At 37.9% G+C, this 20,603-nt stretch overlaps 1 protein-coding gene across 1 annotated transcript in view; it reads left to right on the forward strand.

Annotated features, from left to right (window-relative positions):
• Nucleotides 1–15,081: 15,081 nt before the first annotated feature.
• The window catches only part of PPFIA2 (PTPRF interacting protein alpha 2), a 476,257-nt gene continuing 470,735 nt past the window's right edge, over nt 15,082–20,603 (forward strand). Inside the window, exons 1-2 of the mRNA XM_064590837.1 lie at nt 15,082–15,226; nt 19,585–19,835. Of these exons, the coding sequence (XP_064446907.1) occupies nt 19,587–19,835 (249 nt within the window). The 5' untranslated portion in view covers nt 15,082–15,226; nt 19,585–19,586. The remainder of the gene's footprint in view (nt 15,227–19,584; nt 19,836–20,603) is intronic.

A 20,603-nucleotide genomic window follows, 5' to 3' on the forward strand; every position in this document is an offset into this window, starting at 1 on the left:
GTAGATACTATTTTATCCTTATTTTTCACATAATGAAATGGGAAATACAGGAAGTTTAAATAATTTGCCTAAGGTCGACAGGCATATGATAGGATTTGAAACCAGGCAGTCTGCTCAGAGGATGTTTTCAGTGCTACATTTTATTTCCTTACTTAGGGAAAGTGTCCTGCCTTCCTCTTGCAACCTCCTGTGAGCTGGAATTGTGCTTCAGTCAGTATCTGAGCAACCCTCACATGCTGCCAGACATCTCACTTGCTTCTCCTTGACTGCTGGTGTCTCCCCTACTATGTGAGGACATGATGATTCAGATGCTCTGTCCACTGAAATATTGGTGTATAATTTACCACTGTACCTCGCTGGTACATCCCCCTGCCTACTGCTTGCCCTAAGACCCTTTATAGTCTGACTTCCTCCTCCATGTGCTGAACACTTTCAAGATTATTAAAGAAGGTCAGTTAAATGACTTCTACAATAATATGGCATGAAGGAGATTGCATCACAATGAAAGAAAGAAAAAAAGAAAAACAAATATTTTGTGGTTAAAATGCAACAAATCTTAGTATCATACTAGATACCAGGCCAAAATTTAGAATTAATTAAATGGAAATTTCAAAATTATGAACCTTAGTTACTGGAAGGTTGGATGCGTCATCCAAAACAAAGAGAAACTGAGAGGTGGTAGGGATAAAAAGCAAAGAAATAAACGTGCTTTTGGCTACACTGATTTTGAAGCAAAGGAGAAATATACAAGACATCTTGATATCACTATGTCCTCATGTTTATTTGCTCACCATACATGATATCATTTTTTTAAACTTAAATATCTCATAGTGAAATGCTGAAATAACAGAGCTCAGGAAGTTGCATTAAGAAGTACATAATAGGTGTTCAAGAAATTCATTGTAATTACCAGACTAAGGCATAGATTGGTATCTAATTTTGACAGTTTCAAGGCCAATTCATTTCAAATTAAATGTGTTACACTCAATTGTTAATAAATGGAAAGATATATCAAATGCTGTCACTAAAGCAGAATCTGCCATATAGGTATATTCAATTAATCTTAAAAACTTTAACTTAAAACTTTAAGTAAACTTAAAAAAATTTAAAAGTACTCTAAGAAGATTTATTTTTGCCCTTAGTAACTTCAAAATGAAATGAAAAATCAGTCCAAAAGTTCCCGATTAATAATGCTTAAGTTTTAATTGCAAGGTTATTTTTAAGGTGTTTAATAAGTATCTTAGTGTAAAATTCTATTTCATAAGGAAACAGAGGTTTGAAATAAGAGATTATGAGATTTGTTCCTGATAGTTTGCTTAGGAAATTTCATGTAGTTATTATTTATAACATTTAAAGTATTTAACAAATTAATGCATTTATATTTTTAGAGAACAAAAAATATTTTTTTATCTGTTTCCTTTAACTTTGCTCTTTTTTTTTTTTTTTTTTTTTGAGTTTCTAAATAGGACACTAAAACCCAGTTGGACAGAAATTAATTTAAAGACAATTATATTCTTTGGTATATCTTTAAAATTGATTGCCCTTAGGTTCAGAAGGGTTCAGAAATCATTAATACAATTTTATGTTGTTTTTTATCCCCTTTATCTACTTACCCTTCCCCCTACCCACCTTCCCTCTGGCAACCACCAGTTTGTTCCTGTATTTAAGTCTGTTTATTTTATTGTTTGTTTTGTTTCTTAAATTCCACATGTGACTAAAATCTTATGATATTTGTCTTTCTCTGACTGACTTATTTCGCTTAGTGTTATACCCTTTGGGTCCATCCATGTTGTTGCAAATGGCAAGATTTCATTCTTTTTTGTGGCTAATATCCCATTGTGTATATGTACCACATCTTCTTTATCCATTCATCTATGGATGGGCACTTGGGCTGCTTCCATATTTTGGCTGTTGTAAATAATGCTGCAATAAACATGGGGATGCATGTATCTTTTTGAATTAGTATTTTTGTATTTTTTGGTAAATACCCAGTAGTGTGATTACTGGATAATATGGTAATTCTATTTTTAATTTTTTGAGGAAACCCCATACTGGTTTTCACAATGGCTGCACCAATTTGCATTCCCACCAACAGTGCATGGGGGTTCCTTCTCCCCTACATCCTCGTCAAACACTTGTTTCTTCTGTTTTTGATTTTAGTTATCCTGACATGTGTGAGGTGATATTTCATTGTAATATTGACTTGCATTTCCCTGATGATTAGTGACGTTGAGCATCTTTTCATGTGTCTGTAAGCCTTCTTTGGAAAAATGTCTATTCGGTTCCTCAGACCATTTTTATTTATTTAAATTTTAAAGATTTTATTTATTTATTTGACAGAAAGAGACACAAGCAGGGGGGGAGTGGAAGAGGGGAAGCAGGCCTCCTGCTGAGCAGGGAGCCCGATGCGGGGCTTGAGGCTTGATCCCAGGACCCTGGGATCACGACCTGAGACGAAGGCAGACTCTTAACGACTGAGCCACCCAGGCACCACCACTCAGCCCATTTTTAAACTGGATTATTTGTTTTTTGTGTGTTGAGTTGTATAAGTTCTTTATATATTTTGGATGTTAACCCCTTATCAGATATATACTTTTGTGCTTTTTTATTTCTAAATTATTATGCCAAATTGTTTTCTTGTCAACTTTATTAAAATGTGGAAACATCATAATAGTCATAAAAGCCACACATGATAATAAACAAATATAATGAGGAAATAAAGAACAGTTTTGTAAAGAAATGCATTTTATATATAAGCTTCCCTGTACCTTAATAGAAACAGATATAGAAATAAAGTGCATTTTAAAAGTAGGATATTTAGGACATGCTTCTGGGTCAAAGTTTCTTTTTCTATACAGATACACACACACACACACACACACACACAAAGACCAGGGGTCCATGGTTTTTGCAAGGTGCTGTACAATAACTGATATTTATAACTGGGGTCACATAGTACTGATGAATTGTGTGATAAAAAGAAGGTCTGTAGTAAATATTTTGAAATAGATGAATACTAGAATGTGAACTCCATGAGTATAGATTTGTTTGTTTTAAAATCCACTGCCACTTCCTTGACATTAGCACATCAAGATGTTTAATAAGACATATATAGAATAAAAGAAATGAAATTCATAAATTAGGAATGAATTAGAGCAGGGAAGAAACTATTTGAGTATAAAAATATGTTTCTAGCTACTTGGATTAACCCTGCTCCTCCAAGCCCTATATGCATCATTCCCAATCAAGTATGAAACATCATCTTGCATTTCCCATTTAACTCCTTGTTCCGCTGTTACTTATTTCCATATATAATCAGTATAATGTTGTTTCTGGCCTTTACTCCAAATGTCTTTTGATTCTTTCTTTCACTAAAGTTTTAGTGTCACTTATTTTAGCAAATTAATAATCCAACAATTTAGATGTCTTACCACTATCCAAACACATCTCTCTAGTCAGATCATCCTTCTTATCATAACCCTTTCTCCATTTCCCCCATCCCCAAAATAAATTCTGTATAATTGTTCAAGCTCTTTACTCATACTCTTACCTCCTAATGTAACTCATAAAAACATTTAAAACCAAATTAATATCTACCTTCTTTGAGAACCTTACTGCTTTGATATGTATAAAATTTCAGTGGATTATACCTTTACTTTTTTTATACTAAAGCCTATTGTGATTTTGTCTTATTTCTTCCTTTGGGCCTCAAGGAGTGGGGCCAGATTTGTTTTGTTTTGTTTTGTTTTGTTTTGTCTGGTTCATATTAATATTCTGTCATCACTCAACATATATTCATTCTATGAATAAAAAAAATTCTTGGGGCGCCTGGGTGGCTCAGTCATTAAGCGCCTGCCTTCGGCTCGGGTCATGGTCCCAGGGTCCTGGGATCGAGCCCCACATTGGGCTCCCTGCTCCGCGGGAAGCCTGCTTTTCCCTCTCCCACACCCCCTGCTTGTGTTCCCTCTCTCGCTGTATCTCTCTCTGTCAAATAAATAAAATAAAAAAAAAAAAATTCTTGATGCAGTCCTTCCTTTGCACTGGTTATATAGAATGGAAAAGGAGAAAAACCTGAAAATGGCAATAATATCCAAAGAATATTGATATGTGAACACATTAGCCAAAGATATGATTTTGAAAAGTATATTAATATATGAGGCTAAAGGAATAGCATCTATCCTGGATCTGTGGCAGAGGGAAAAGACCCGAGGCAAAACTGTGATGAAATCTCTGTTAGGTTCTGGCTTGGCCACTTATTCCATGAACACAGTCAAATAACATGACCAGGCCTATGTCAATACAGAAGGGATACATAACTCCTTCTATAGAAGGCAGTATGACGAACATTGCAACAGGTGGGGGTTTATAATCTTTTTCAGGGAATATTGTAATAACAAATAATAATAAAATATATAACAATATGCATTATAATAAAGTAATTAGATTTGTTTTCCTGTCCCAGAAAAAACTAGTCACAGTAATATATTATGATCATATATAAATTTAGATGTCTGCAAGTTACAGAAATTACACATAGAGTATATAATACTAATGAGTATCTAATGTATTACATACAGCTCTGGTTACTAATATTTTGATCTCTGACTCCCTTTAAGAATCTCATACTATCAATATTCACCTAAAAAATGCACTTGTGTATATACATACAAATTTTGCATGTAATTTCAGGGGATTCTAGAAATTTCTAAAGCCTGCTTAGGACCACATAGAGCTCTGACTTCCAAGACAAGAACTCTTATGTTCTCTTTTCAGCTTGTTGCATCTCTTTCCCACCATCAACGGCTATATTCCTTGGACAGACACTATTTCAACCTGTAATCTCCTTAAGCCACTGTGATTTGTCTTCAAAAACTATCACTTAAGTGAAACTTCCCTTATTCAATATTCTAGTAATATCTTGTTGCTAAATACACAGATCAGGGTATGTGCTCTGGTAAGCGCTGTGAATTGTGCAAGACTGTTGAATCTCAGATCTGTACCTCTGAAACAAATAATGCAATATATGTTAAGAAAAGAAGAAGGAGAAGGAGAAGGAGAAGGAGAAGGAGAAGGAGAAGGAGAAGGAGAAGAAGAAGAAGAAGAAGAAGAAGAAGAAGAAGAAGAAGAAGAAGAAGGAGGAGGAGGAGGAGGAGGAGGAGGAGGAGGAGGAGGAGGAGGAGGAGGAGGAGGAGGAGGAGGTAGCAGCGGGAGGGGAGGAATGAAGCGGGGGAAATCGGAGGGGTAGACGAACCATGAGAGAGGATGGACTCTGAAAAACAAACTGAGGGTTCTAGAGGGGAGGGGGGTGGGAGGATGGGTTAGCCTGGTGGTGGGTATTGAGGAGGGCACATTCTGCATGGAGCACTGGGTGTTATGCACAAACAATGAATCATGGAACACTTTATCTAAAACTAATGATGTAATGTATGGGGATTAACATAAGAATAAAAAAATAAATAAAATAAAATAAATACACAGGTCATTTTCCATTTTTTAATCTTACTTGATTTTTCAGGAATATCTAACACTGGTCACTACTCCCCACTTCTTGCAATGTTCTTTTTTTTTTTTTTAACTTGTGTCCATAACATACACCCTACTAATTTCTCCCGCTTGTATGCCTATTTCTTGTTAGAACCGTTTTGTAAATATTAGCATTCACTGAGATTCTGGAATTCAGTCCTCATTTTATCTGACTGTACACTTTTCATCATCAATGTTGTTCACGTCCATGGTTTCAAATACCACTAATATTTTCCAAACATTTATCACCAGTCCAGATTTCTCATTTGATAGATTAGCTTTTCCGATGTATTTTGAATATCTCTAATAGGATGGCTCACAGTCAGATAGTAAATGTCAACATGACCAAAACTAAATTCATTTTATTTTAACCTAAATATTCTCCTGTTTCATATCTCACTGAAGAGTAATTTAATCTTCATATCTTAACCTAAAATAAGTTTCTTTCTTCTTTCCCTATATTTTATCCTGTTTCTTCCAAAATATGTTCTACCTTTTCCTGATTTTTTTTTTTTTTTTTTTTTTTGAGAGAGAGAGTGCACATGAGCATGAGCAGTGTGGGGTAGGGGCAGAGGGAGAGGGAGAGAATCTGCAGCAGTCTCCATGCCCAGCAGGGAGCCCACACGGGGCTGACCTGAGCTGAAATGGAGTCAGACGCGTAACCAACTGAGCCACCCAGGTGCCCTGCTTTTCTTGATTTTAAACTTTCCTCGGCTCCCTCAGGATAAATATAAGCTCTTAAACAAGATTTACATGTTCTTTCATAGTCATGGTCGCTGCTTGAATTTTCATTCTCTTCTCTCAATCTCCCTCAACCTCACATAGTAACCAAATTGGCACTGTTCCATATGCAAACTGTAGTTTATCTGCCTCTGTTTTTTTGCCATTGCTGTTACATTTTCACACCATCCATTCATGACTTACTTAGTAAACCCTTCTCTTCCTCGTCTCTGATCTCCCATAAATAGATTAGATGGTTCTTTCTGTGTTCCCATATCACCTCCAGTTTCTCTCTTATCAGATTGTGTGACTCCTGACTCCTTACGCAACTGGTTACTAGATGATGCCTGGACACCTAGAGTTATGAATAAAAACTTGGTTTACAAATATATAATATCAGAAACCCAAAGACTCGTCTTATAATCCCAAAACTCTAAAATTGATTGGGAAAATAAAACACAGATGTATACTGTAACAAATATTTACTATGGTAAATGATTACTAAAATAAATTAAAATGCACACTTGCATAATTTCAAGACTAATCAAAGGGTCATAATTCCAGCTTGCCAGGAGTCCAGATTATGGTTCCCCTCTATAAATTTAACCTGGACCCAGTTTGCAGTTTGGCACCATTTGGTGATAGTTCTGCCGAAACTTACATACCCTATGGCATAATTTTGGGTTCTGTGGTTGAGTGAGACTTCAGAGATTCCAGAGAACTGCTAATTGGCTGACACCTGGTTGGTCAGGATCAGGTTTTTTAAGATATTGCTATTGTTTGTTTGTTTTTGTCTGGGGCTCAATCCGAGGAGATAACACTGGAAAAATATTTGAGGTTATAAAGAACCCAAACTTTGCCTCCTCACCTTCCAATATAAACTGTCATGGGACATTCCCTTGATACAATGGTAGCCTCCAAGTCCATTATCAGCATGCTATCCCAGAGGTCATGATATAGAAAAGCTCATAAAGCAAATTAAAATACTTACATCACACATTTTATCAATTTTATTAAAAACACACAGAAGCAAGGGAAACAGATGGGATAGGTTAACACACATAGGATAAGGTAGTGTGGAAGGACCGCATGATCTGAATCTCAAGGTATATAATAATCAAATGTCCTGTTCCTCCCTCTGCCACATCAACCTTCCACACTGATGGTGTGATTACAAAGGCCAGACTTGAAGTTTGAGCTAGAGTTCAACAGGCAAAATACACTATAGCTCAAAAAGACACACTTGTTCTACTAGAGAGATGTGGGGACAAATACACCTGGTTGATAGATATACCTCTACAGCTAGCCTAATAAACAGCCATGGGTTTTATTTGTGTTACTTAAGCAGAGGACATATAGAGTCATAATCGAAGTCACCAATGGATAGCCAAATGACTTTGTGAATGATAATTTTTCATGTACATCTATTGTATCCTGAATACTTACAGGCTCTTGTATCTTTATTCTTAGTTATATTTACATACTATAAATATATAGTTTACAAGTGTCTCATAAATACTAGGTATCTCTGATCTTTCCATCCCTTTCTGTCTATATTTAACACAATGCTCTTCTTTCTAACTACTATCTTATATTTAACAATTCTCATGAATTCCACCCATGTCTAACAAACATTTTACTTAACAGCTCCTTATCTATTTTTTAAAACATTTTAAGATGCTTTGCCTACATTTTACAAACTAAAAACGTATTCATCTAACATAATAGAATAATTTCAATAGCAAATGCGCATTTCACAGAAGTAGCCTGCTGTGGCTGATTGTATTTGCGAAAAATGGCTTCAATAGTATTTGTCTTACCCTGGGATTTTGATGCTCTTCCCACTATGAGGTGAGGGTCTATGTTTCTTTCCCTTGAAATCAGGTGGGCTTGTGACTGGTATCTGGTAATAAAATATGGTGGAAGTGACGCTATTTGACTTTCAAAGCTAGGTCATAAAAAGAGAAGCAGCTTCCGCTTCTGCCTTGTACACTACTTGCTTTTGACTTCTGCGGTGATATCTGATTGCCCTTAGACTGCCATGCTGTGAGGAACCCCAAACTATCCCATTTAGCAATATCACATATAGACTCCATAAGACCACAAAATGGGGGTGGGGGTGGGGGTGGGGAAGAAATAGAGAGCAAGAGATATCTCCCAGGTCAGCCCCAGCTGTTTCAATGGTTCTACTCTTCCAGGTCTAGCCACTGTCACATTTCAACCACATGAGAGATTCTAAGCCAGAACTACGTAGACAAGATGTCCCAAATTCTTGACCCACTGATACCATGATAACTAAGAAAATGATTGTTGTTTTAAGTTACTAATTTTGGAATGATTTTTTACTCATTAGCATATGCCAGAACACTTGCCATTTCTCCACCTGGTCTTGACCTCCCTTCCATATCTCAGCCCTCCACATTCATGAGATCTGAACATGATTCTACCCCATTTCAGACTGAGAAGACAAGAGCCAAACTGCTAAAGACACCATATATAACTGCCATTTTGAAGAGAGTTTTATACAGACTTAAACTCTCTAGGACTTCTTGTTATTAAATTTTTCTTATTAATTTAATATTAAAGATGTTGTTTTTTGTACACAGTCTTTCTAAACCATACATTTGTATTCTTTATTACTCTGTGAATCTTTAAAACTATATCCAAAATCAGGATTACCCATGTCAGTTATTTTCATTGTTTAATTTACTATCTATGACTGCTTGCACGTGTCTTTGAATGAAACATTAAGGAAAAGCTTTCATGTTGGTGATTTATTTCCTAAGGATTTCTCACCCAAAGAAGAGAGTAATCACTGAGCTCACTTCATCCAGTTTATTTATGTTACCAACTGATTCAAAGAATTAGACTGGTATTACTGATGTCAATAAACAAGGTAGTTAGGTAATCAGAAATAAGTTTGAGTCAAATTCTGAAGGATTTATATTTGGCAGGAGAAGTTAAAGAGTAGATACTGCAAGTCAAGCAGTACATGCCTAGCTTCTTCAGGTGCTTGAGTTGGAAAACCCAGGACTTAATACTAATGAGTTTTATCTTACTCACCTGTAAGATTGGAGTTAGATGAGCACTGGGTGTTATACACAACTGATGAATTACTGAACTCTACATCTGAAACTAATGATGTACTATATGTTGGCTAATTGAATTTAAATTAAAAAAAAAAAGATTGGAGTTAGATTAGCATCACCAGCATAAAATTCTATGGTTCTTAAATGATAGAGTGAGGCTCCCTGAATTTGAGCAGAGGCAAAAATGAAAACCTTTATTATGAGGCTTTATGTTAGAATCAATCTCTTCTCTAGGTGAAAACAACTGCTGAATATATTTAGGATGTTTCTTTGCTCTTGATATTTTACCTCATAATGGTCTAAAGAGGAACATAAAAGATTTTTTCCTACAAAATGTTATTTTTTCTTTTAAAAGGAGAAAAGCATTTCTGAAGTCATTACTATTTTAATTTATTGCTCTTAGATTTGATGTCAGATAGCAGAGTGATGCAAAATGAAATTCTCTGGAACTTGTCTTCTCTTATCACATTTTGACTTCAGACAATAACGAACAGTTTTTGCTTTTCTCGAACACTAAGATATTCTTAGTTATGAGCTGAAATCTCAGTGACTATTTGTTAAATTGGTACATTTTACAGTAATCCCATGTAAATGCATAAAGACTGATTAATGTAGTCTTTTCACAACAATTTATCTTGTGACAATTGGCGCTTATACATTTGTGTGGAGGTACAAGAGTCAGCAACGATGTGCTCAGTACAGCTCTTGTATTCTGTAGTTTGCATTTTGGACAGGTAAGAAGAGTAATGTGTAGTATTAACATAACAAGAAACATGAGACCTACATAATAAAAAATACTTACTATTTGTGATTGAATTGGATGTTAATTTTATGACAACAGATTTTTTTTTTTTTAAGATTTTTTATTTATTTTTTGACAGAGAGAGACACAGCGAGAGAGGGAACACAAGCAGGGGGAGTGGGAGAGGGAGAAGCAGGCTTCCCGCGGAGCAGGGAGCCCGATATGAGGCTCGAGCCCAGGACCCTGGGATCATGACCTGAGCCAAAGGCAGATGCTTAACGACTGACCACCCAGGCACCCCGACAATTGATTTCAATTAATTGCATTCCATCTATTTTTTAAAGTATGCATAACAGAAAACTTAAACATAGCATATTTTCTACATACCTTTTATTTCCATTATCACTTTCACAAACAATATGTGGGAGAAACTGGTAGGTTTTTACCAAAAGCCTCTTTATTCTTCTTCCAGCCTGAAGGCTAGACTACTTTTCCAGCTTCTCTTGTAATTGGATATTGCCATGTGAGTTGTTCTCAGCAGTGGAATTTAAAAAAAGTATGTGTTACCTCTGGACCAAGGATTTTTGAAGTGGGTATGGTTGCTCCACCCTTTTTCCTTTTGCTGTCTGGATAGAAAACCTAAGGAGATAGCAGGGCCCAGATAAGAAAGGTGCTTAAATTACTGTGTGAAAGAAAGTAGACCACTGATCGATTCTCACTCTGGAATATTGAGAAAGTGAAACATAAACTTCAATTTTGTTTGAGTCATTATGTATTTGGGGTTGTTTTGTTGCTTATTCTAAGTAATACAATGTAATGGTATTGAGTGGCCTTCTTCTTTAATGAAATAAAATAAGATTCACATTTGCACAAAACTATAGATGAAGTATGTGATGGGAGATACTTCTATTTTCTATCCAAATCCATCTTGAAATTTAAATTCAACAGTAACCATAAGTGCAGAAAATGTCATTTAATTGTTTTAACAATGTAAAACTATTGTGAATATAGGCAAAATATTTTCATAATGAGTAACCATATAGTTGAAATGAGGTGATACTGAGATCAAAAAATCTATCGAAACTAATATTGTTTGTTTTCTTTTTGCATCCATATTATCCTTGCACTTAAAAGACAAATTACTGTCACTTACTAAATCTTTGTTGTTGTCATGGCCCATGCTTCTTTTGTGCTAGATCTCAGTAACTTAATCTTTACAAACAAAACCATCCTTGATTTTAATAAAACAAGCACTTTTTTTTTTTTTAAGATTTTATTTATTTGACGGAGAGAGACGCAGCGAGAGAGGGAACACAAGCAGGGGGAGCGGGAGAGGGAGAAGCAGGCTTCCCATGGAGCAGGGAGCCCGATGTGGGACTCGATCCCAGGACCCTGGGATCATGACCTGAGCCGAAGGCAGACGCCCAACGACTGAGCCACCCAGGCGCCCCAAAACAAGCACTTTTTATTATTACTAAAGAATAGTTGTATGACACCCTGCACTTAAGACAGTATATAGGTAAAAGATAATATTTGAAATAAAATGTGCAGAAGGAGCGTTAGTAAGTGTGGTTAGAAGAGTGTATACCTCTACGGACTAAATTCTTTCATTGATATAAGGCACTAAGACTAATGAAAGAGGTAATTTTCACTACCTCATCCTAAACCTATTTGATTAGGAGGAAAGCATATCTCATCTTAATCATTAGTCCTTGGCTATTAAAAACCAGTAGGAACAGAGGATAACTTAGCATATTAATTGGTTTTATATTTGTTTGAGAGACTTTTTGCCTTGAATGAATAACATTAGTTGTTTTTCTGGATCTGTACGTACTCTGTTTCCCAAATTTCTTTGGATTTATTTAAGCAATCGTTCTCAAAGTGGATTCCTGATCTAGCAGTATGCCATTTCGTGGGAACTTATTAGAAATGGAATTTCTCTGGTAACACCACAGACCTACTGAATCTGAAACTCTTGGGTGGATTTCAGAAATCTGTGTTGTAACAAACCTTCTGGAGATTCTCTTACATGTTAAATTTGAGGACTGTTAAGCTAGAAGAACTGGTGTAGGGGGTGAGTCCTCTTTACTCATGTGAATTAGTTGATGTAATGCCTTCTGCAAAATTGCTGCTTAAAAATGTCCCTCAGGGGCACCTGGGTGGCTCAGTCGTTGAGCGTCTGCCTTCGGCTCTGGTTATGATCCCAGAGTCCTGGGATCAAGTCCCTCATGGGGCTCCCTGCTCAGCGGGAGGCCTGCTTCTCCCTCTCCCACTCACCCCTGCTTGTGTTCCCTCTTTTGCTCTCTCTGTCAAATGAATAAATAAAATCTTAAAAAAAAAGTCCCTCAGTTTTGATAGAATATGTTATTTTCTTGTAGTGATGTTAGTGGTGAGAAAAGGAGAATGTATAGTTTCTAAGCTGAAAGTAACCATGAAGACTATCTCTTCTTACTAAAATATTTTTACTCATGACTATTTCCTGCCTTCCATTATCAAAATCTTCCTTTCTGTGATATCAACTACCAAGTATCCTTTAACTGTGTGTCAGCCACATGTGGGGATTATACTTAGAATTAAAACTTTTATTTGATGTATGAATGGGAGTCAGGCAACTTAACACTCTTCTTGGAAATGGTAACAACATCTGAAGCTGTACTTGGCAAATGTTGATTACTAAGGAAATTAGAACCAAGGTTTAGTAAGGAAGGAGTTCTTCTACAGAGAGACATATTAACTGTCTTTAAACATAGGAAGTTTTCTCATGTATAAAGGACATTTTATGTTTTCTGGGCAATTCCAGGGAGTGATAGTTAAAAGAGGACTGATTCTGATTAATATGTAAAAGCTATTATTAAATTATTTCTATCTGAAAATGGACTGGGCTATCTCTTGAGTTAATGAGTTTTCAGTAGTTAAGAGTAGTTAAGCCACATCAAATGGTAGGTTGATAGAGTGGTTTAGACCCTACTCAAATTGTGGTCCTATCTGGGAGTTGTTAGAGGTACAAAATCTCATGGTTTACCCCAGTTCTAGTGAATCAGAATCTACAATTTAACAAGATCCATTGGCGATCTGTATGCACCCTATGTTTGAGAACTAGTGCTCCAGTAGACATCTAATGAATCATCTAATTGTTCTTATACTTAATTCTTATAGGATTGTGTTGTGATGCAGAATTTGAATAACAGTCTAGAAGAGAAGGAGGAAATACATGAGCATGGCCTCACATTCCACTGTGGGGTTGCTAATTGAAGTAAATGCTACTCTAGAAGAAAAGATCCTGTTTCCTGAATATTGTACTTAATTTAAGTGAGCTGGCATTTGAATACTACTTCTTTAGTTAGCTTTGGACTCTTTGTGTTAACCAAAAATGAAATACACCTTTTGGATTTCTTGCACTACCTCTCCAAGATACTTGCATTAACCCCCGTATTAAACCCAATGTTTAACCCTTCTCCCAGTTCCCTCCTCCATGCCCTCTTCCTGTTCGCTAAAACTAGGATATGCTAATTTCCCTCACTGAAACATTTCCTTTTTGTTTAGGTACTGGTTTTGTCTCCTGCTTTCTCCCTATACCTGGTTGGATGGGTTTGTATCAATGGAGAGTAGCGGCAAAAGGAAAGAATAGGTAAAGGGATGTGTAGGTATAGGGGGAACTGGAACGCGTTCTAGAAACCAGACTTCGCCCAAAGCCGAAATTTACTAGGGCAGGGAGTGCTAAACACACGCTCCTTATCGCCAAAGCAGTGAATGGAGAGGAGCTGGAGAGGTAGTGAGAAGTGACAGATGCCACCACACCCTAGCTTGACTCAGGTCCGCCGTGACTTCCATGCCCCGGTCCTGGGAGCAGGAAGCTGCTCAAAGAAATGACAAGCACGGAAGGCCAGAGAGCCAGAAGGTGCCCAGGCGCATTCATTCGCCTTTCCCCAGCGTGGGCCGTCACACGCTTCCCCGTACAGACCATTGTGCGGGGGAAGCCCGGACGAGGAAGAGCGTATCCGCTGCCCACACCTGCCCATCCGCAGCCCTCGGCTTCTCCGGGGGCACTGGGAGCGGCGCCAGCGCCGGCAGCCCGGGAGCGGCTTTGAGGCAGTCGTGTGTATCCGCGAGCGCGTGTGCGTGAGGAGGAGAGCAAAGACGTGATTACTTCAGAATTTATTTAAGGGCCGGTGGAAACCACTGCAGCAGCTTCCAGGGGAAGCCCTTGTTCCAGAGGAAGAGGAGGTGGCGGCTGTCAAGGAGAGGAGGGGGCAGAGACCGAGGAGGAGGAGCCCAGCGGCCACGGCACGAGGCAAGTGAGGAGAGAAGATGCTGTAGCAGCCGCTCCGGCTCCCAGCAGGTTGGTTCCTCCGGCCGGCTGATGCAAGCAACGCGGCTTGCAAAGAGGCTGGGAGGAGAAACTGGGTGTGGGGGGCCGACCGCTTGCCTCTCCGGAGAAGAGGCGCCTCTTTTGAGTTCAGTGAGACACCCTAGCGCAGACACAGTCCGGGGCCAGGAGAGCACCCGCCGTGCTCCCCGCAACCTGGGGACTCGCTTTCCCTTAGCTTTCCAACTCGCGACGTTCGCCTGAAACTCCCGAGGGGCTCCGGGAGGGGGACTGGGTGGAGAACCTCGCTTCCAGGCACTCCTCACGCCTTTCCCCAAAGCTCACGTTTGGGGGGACACCTTCCGGGCGGCCCGGACGCGGAGGGGGAGCAGTGTGGCTTGGTTAAGTTTCTATAAGTCAAACCCAGTCCCCGGCTCCCGGCCCCCCGCCCCGGCTCTCCAGCTGCCCGCGCGGAGTCGAGGCTGCTCCGGCAAAGGGGCCGCTACTGCTTTAAGAGCCGCCTCCCCCTCTCCTCCCTTTGACAATGGTCTGAACCGAGCTCCGCTTCCCAAAGCAAAATTTGTAATATGCCATTTTCCCGATGGACGCTTCTCCTCTGGGCTGCTGACGGAGCCGCGGGAAGATGCCGGCTTGCTGCCACGCCACCCAGCCGGGGCACGTTCCGGGAGGGCGCCGGGGCACGCGAGGGTCTAAGCTGCCTTTCTCCTCCGGTTGCTAGGGAAATGGTCCAGGAGTGCCGGGCGTGAGCTTCGCCTCTCGCCAAGCCTGAGACTGCGGTTGTCACTGATCTCCTGAAGAAGCAGGACCCGAAATTACAGACATTAGGTACAGAAACTGTGTTTGAGTTACAAGGTTTCCCGTCCGCTTTATTTTTTTACCACCCCCTACCGCCCCGGCCCCACCCCGCCCCCAGGGAAGATGAGATGCAAATTCCTCCTTGCCAATTACTGTTCCATACCTTTTGCTTTCCGCCCCCATCCTCTCCCTTCTCCTATTTCTCCACCTCCTCCCACTTGGCTCTCTCTTGTTGGGCGAGAGATAAAGAATTTTAGTGTGGAAATTATTAAGTCAACTTCAGGGTGGTGGTGGGGGGGGGTGTGGCTGAGCGGTAACTGTCCAGCCGTGTGGCTAGAGCTGGCTCTTGGCCATCGGTAAAGAAAGTGCAAAATGCTTCTATTAGAGGTGATAATATTTCCTGAGGACAGGGAAGATTTCAAAGAGTTGAATAGGAGGAGGAATATTCATGTAATGTAATCAGACAATGGCTAGGATTTCTCTCACTGAATTACTCCTTGTGGGTTAACTGAGGTGGAGCTGGGTTGGTTCTTAAGACTACATCTTTGAAGAGGAAACTAACTACCGAGAATAATCGCATCTTTGCCTGTAGGAGGGTCTAAATCCCGGTGATCTGCTTCGAAGTGATTCATTGACAGAAAAAAAGCCTTTTGTAACACCATCATATCTGAATAGGTACTGCTTGAGAGGCATATATTGCTAAGAAACACACTGGATCTCGAAAGCCCTTGGGCAATGACTCCAGGGGGCATTCAAAACTTTTATTTTGAAATCTGAGAGATTTGGAAGACAGTCAAGGTTATGTACTAAGAGTAAAGGAGTTGGTTTTCCCGGTATCAAATTCTTCAAGCTAAATTTAATCACCGGGATAATTAAACCAATATTTTATTTTTTCTTTTCACAACAAAGTAAGTATCTCTAACTAGGTCTTAAAACCTTCAGTAATTTAATGAAAAAGGCATCAACATTTAGAAAAGGATAACAATTCATATATCCAACCGACTTTGGGGAAGAGTGCCGAAAAGGCAAATATCAAAGTGAGCTGTTAGGACGTCCTTCCTGGTTTTTCAGGAATTATGTGATACAATATAATTTTTAATACTGAAAATGATTGTAAAAGTTAAAAGTGGCATATGAGGATGAAGTACACTAGAGGGTAAATAGCCTCTGGAAGTTGCTTCAGATGTTGTCCATTCTATAAGAGGGTGTTGAACATTGAAGATAGATTTTTAATTGATCTTAATATCTAAATATGCATTTAAGAAATAGGTTAGACTGTATTTTCAGGATTATACAAGTATTTTGTAATTTATATTAGAATCCGAGTCCTATTGCAAGAACAAAGCTAGTTCGTGAAAGTGACCTTTATTTTTTGTAGAAAATTTTTTTTCTCCTAGTTTTGATGAGAAGACTTTAGATTTACTCATTTGGGTTGACTGTTGGTGGAGAAAAAGCAGACGAATTCATTTTATTTCCTAAGTAACTGTAGCATAGCTTGATTTTTCCCAGTTGGATTTGAAGAGTTCAGAGTACCCACCGGAATTAAAACTTTAGGCATGGAATCAGAATGAATCGTAAAGGCACAATATTCTTTCTGCAAAGGTGAATGTTGGCCACCTTATAAAATAAATAAATACTTGTATTTGTAATTGTCCTTTAAATTTTACTGTGTGATCTCAGTCAAGTATTCTATTGGAGACTTACAATGGGCTTGTTAAAAAAAAAATCATGGATTCTTATGCCTACTTACAGAAGAGAAAACTGAAGTTTTGAGAGGTGATGTGACTTGTTCTGGTTCCAGTGCTGCAGGAATGGAATCGAATCAAGTTGAGTGTAAAATTAATAGACTAAGACCTTAAGTCCCTAAGCTGATTCTCATCATAGCATCTTTGGACTGACTAATTCAGAGACCAGCTTTTATACTGATATAAGAGCCTAAAGTCTGTGAATGTCTAATATCTCATGGTGGCAACAAGCCTTTGTTAGAATTAGGGTCGTGTATTCAGAAGGAAATTGTAGCTGAGGTAATCACTGCAGTTATGCTTTTCCTTGGAATTTAAACTTTTTTATAAGTAATTCAAAGTGAAGATGTGCTAATGGCTTTTTTCCAAGAAGGAGATGGTTTAAAATACAGATTTAGGAATGTTTAAGTAACCCTAAAATGTAAGCCTTGCAAGTGTTTTGGCACAAATTGTCACAGTGCAATCATTTCCTCTCCCAGTATTTTGTTTTAACCTTAAATGTCAAAAAGAAACACATTGGCTTCTGGTAATGATTTCTCAGAATGACACAGCTGTTCAGTTTGTGGATTTTCATGCATGGCATGTGAACTAATTGTTTTTAATATTCAAATGTGTTAGAACAGTTTTTTTTTCCAATTCCTTTTCAATTAATGTAAAGAAAATGTATAGCAGTGAGAAAAGAGTCTCTTTTTTCCAGCTTTGTGATAATGTTTAGATAATATTCAAACTGAGAAAAACACAAAAAAATACTATCTTTTCATCCATTAAGTGGTTAGCGACAGTAACAATGCATAAGTGTGTGTGTGTGTGTGTGTGCATGCGTGCGTGTGCACTCACATTTGCGTTTAAATACATCTTACGTATCCTGTTACCTATTTTAGAGTGACTTAACAAGTCAAATATTTGCCTTCAGGTAGCCCAGTGTTTTGAGTGATGAGCAATAATTCAAAGAATTATCTTAAATTTTCCTAAAATTCATACTACCCCGTAATTTTTTTTATACAGGATATCAGTAAGAAAATACTTTCCTTTTATCTTTTAAAAGTTTCTCCTAGTTTTCAGTGAACCCTGACCAAATCATTCAGATAATTGAATTTATCTCTTCAGTAACCCAATTTATTTGAAGAATCACATAAAAGTAATTAACTATTGAGCTATTAAGTCTTGACATTTTATTTGACTATATCAACAGAAATATTTTCCCTAGGGACAGGAATATATAGGCAGAAAAATGAATTGACCTTGCATTATAAAACCAAAGAATGCTCTAGGATCAACAGCCAAACCAGCATTTCTCCACATCAACCTTCTGCAAAACCAAGCCCTCTAATTAATAGCTTCTGGTCTCAGTACAACAGCTGAAATTGAGATGGGTTTGGTTCTTTTTTGAACATCAGATAAAAGATAAAAGAAAAAATGAGATAATTTCTGATTTTTAAAATGTCATACAGTAGATCAGTGTTGCATCTTGAAGTCTGTTGTCTATTATAAGTCAAACTAATAAATGATTTAAAAAATATTCTGAATAGTTCATTTGTTTCATGACTGGAAGCTTGTGATTAACAGCTGAAATGTGAAGTAACTACATTAGCTAATGTAATTTACGGTCTCTGTTTTGGGGAATATTTGAGAGTGTTAGTTTGTATTGTTTGGAGGGAAAATTGACAAAGCAGTTCACAGGAAACAAAAGAATATTAAGGGCAATTATAATAACCTAAACAACCTCAGTCTATTTCATAGAGCTTACATTTAATTTAGTCAGTATTGCTTTACTCTGTGTAGATTACCTTAACTTAGCACATAAAAGTGATAAAATGGGAGTTGTAAAGTCAAGAAACTTTAAACTAGTTGGCATGAAAAAAACCTGTTGATAAAATCTGAAAGAAGTAAAAACTGATTATTATATAAAATGAATACTTAATTATTTGTAGATTCCCTAAATGCAAGAGTGAACATTAATTCAATTGTTTAAGTCATTCAAAAATCATTTACTTCCTACCCATGAAGTGCCAGACACTGTGCTTGCTTTTAACAATATAACAAATAAGGGTAAGATGGTGGTATTTGCTGTAAGAGATTTGTAAACTTACAGGGGTAGAAAGGTGATCAACTAGTAAGTTGAATAACATACTACTATAAATTAAGTTGGAGGAATAAATCATGAAAAAAAAAACCCAATTTTTTTTTTTAAGATTTTATTTATTCATTTGACAGAGAGAGAGACAGAGAGAGAGGGAACACAAGCAGGGGGAGTGGGAGAGGGAGAAGCAGGCTTCCCGCTGAGGAGGGAGCCCGATGCGGGGCTCGATCCCAGGATGCTGGGATCATGACCTGAGCTGAAGCAGACGCTTAACGACTGAGCCACCTAGGCGCCCCCCAAAACACCAAATCTTTGAGAAGTAGGTGAAACCAACCTGTATTTTGTAGGTAGGAGCTTTATACATTATCAATAAATGAGGAAGGATATAGATTGGAGGAAGTCAATGAATCATATTTCATTGAGTTCAAAATATTTAGTGTGGTTGGAGTTGGGGCAGTGGGTAGGGGAAAAAAAGAGACAATTAGGTTAATGAGCTGCAGAGTTTGGTGAGTTGAGAGTCAGTTGGTTTCTTTACTAAGACTTCCCTCCCCTTTACTTCCTTTAAGCAATGATGTGTGAAGTGATGCCCACGATTAATGAGGACACCCCAATGAGCCAAAGGGGGTCCCAAAGCAGTGGCTCGGACTCAGACTCCCATTTTGAGCAGCTGATGGTGAATATGCTAGATGAAAGGGACCGTCTTCTAGACACCCTTCGGGAGACCCAAGAAAGCCTTTCACTTGCCCAGCAAAGACTGCAGGATGTCATCTATGACCGAGATTCGCTCCAGCGACAGCTCAATTCAGCCCTGCCACAGGTATGCTTCCTGGTAGTATTTGTCCTTCCTATTGCAATTGCAAAAGTGACAAGACTTAAATAAGCTTTGCTTTATTTCTATTCTTATAATTATCTTTTCCCTTAAATTATATGATATGCATGTTTTGGTGAGAAAAATATAAAAATAGATTATTAGTTCACATAAAAATCTTACCTCAAATTTGTGGTATTTTGGTGATGGTGAGTGTGAAGGCTGAGTTCCTGTCTGGTCTCTCTTTTTTTTTTGAAAATTTTATGTGTATGTTTTGATGGGCCTGTCAGCTGTTGATCAGCATTCAACTGCCTGAACGTGGGAATAGTTAGTTTTCTCTTTCTTGCTCTTTAAACAGTATTATGACATTTGGAAATATGTATTTTCCATTTTTAGCTGTGTGGTCTGTCTTTGGAAGTGATTGTAGTTTGGAAGTCTGCTGTCCATTTATATTTTATTTGTCTTTCTTTAAAAATGCCTAACACCTGCTCAAAAATTCTTGGAATTATCCGTGTATTATCCTCTCTTCCCAAAAAACATTTCAACCAGTTTCTTTAAAAAATATTGAGGAAAATAGAGAAGAGGCAAAAGTTCAGACTTATTCTCACAAACTTAAAATTGTTAGGTCTTTTGAAATATATGCTTGTCAAGCATCTTATTTTATAGGAAAATACATCATTTTAAGGATTTCAAACTTATTTATATACAAAGTTAATTTTGAGACTCAATTTTCTTTTTTTAAAGATTATTTATTTATTTATTTGAGAGAGAGAGAAT

Source organism: Mirounga angustirostris, unplaced genomic scaffold, assembly GCF_029215605.1.
Source record: "Mirounga angustirostris isolate CCGP_5_RB_7025 unplaced genomic scaffold, mMirAng1.0.hap1 SCAF_5, whole genome shotgun sequence".
Taxonomy (NCBI): domain Eukaryota; kingdom Metazoa; phylum Chordata; class Mammalia; order Carnivora; family Phocidae; genus Mirounga; species Mirounga angustirostris.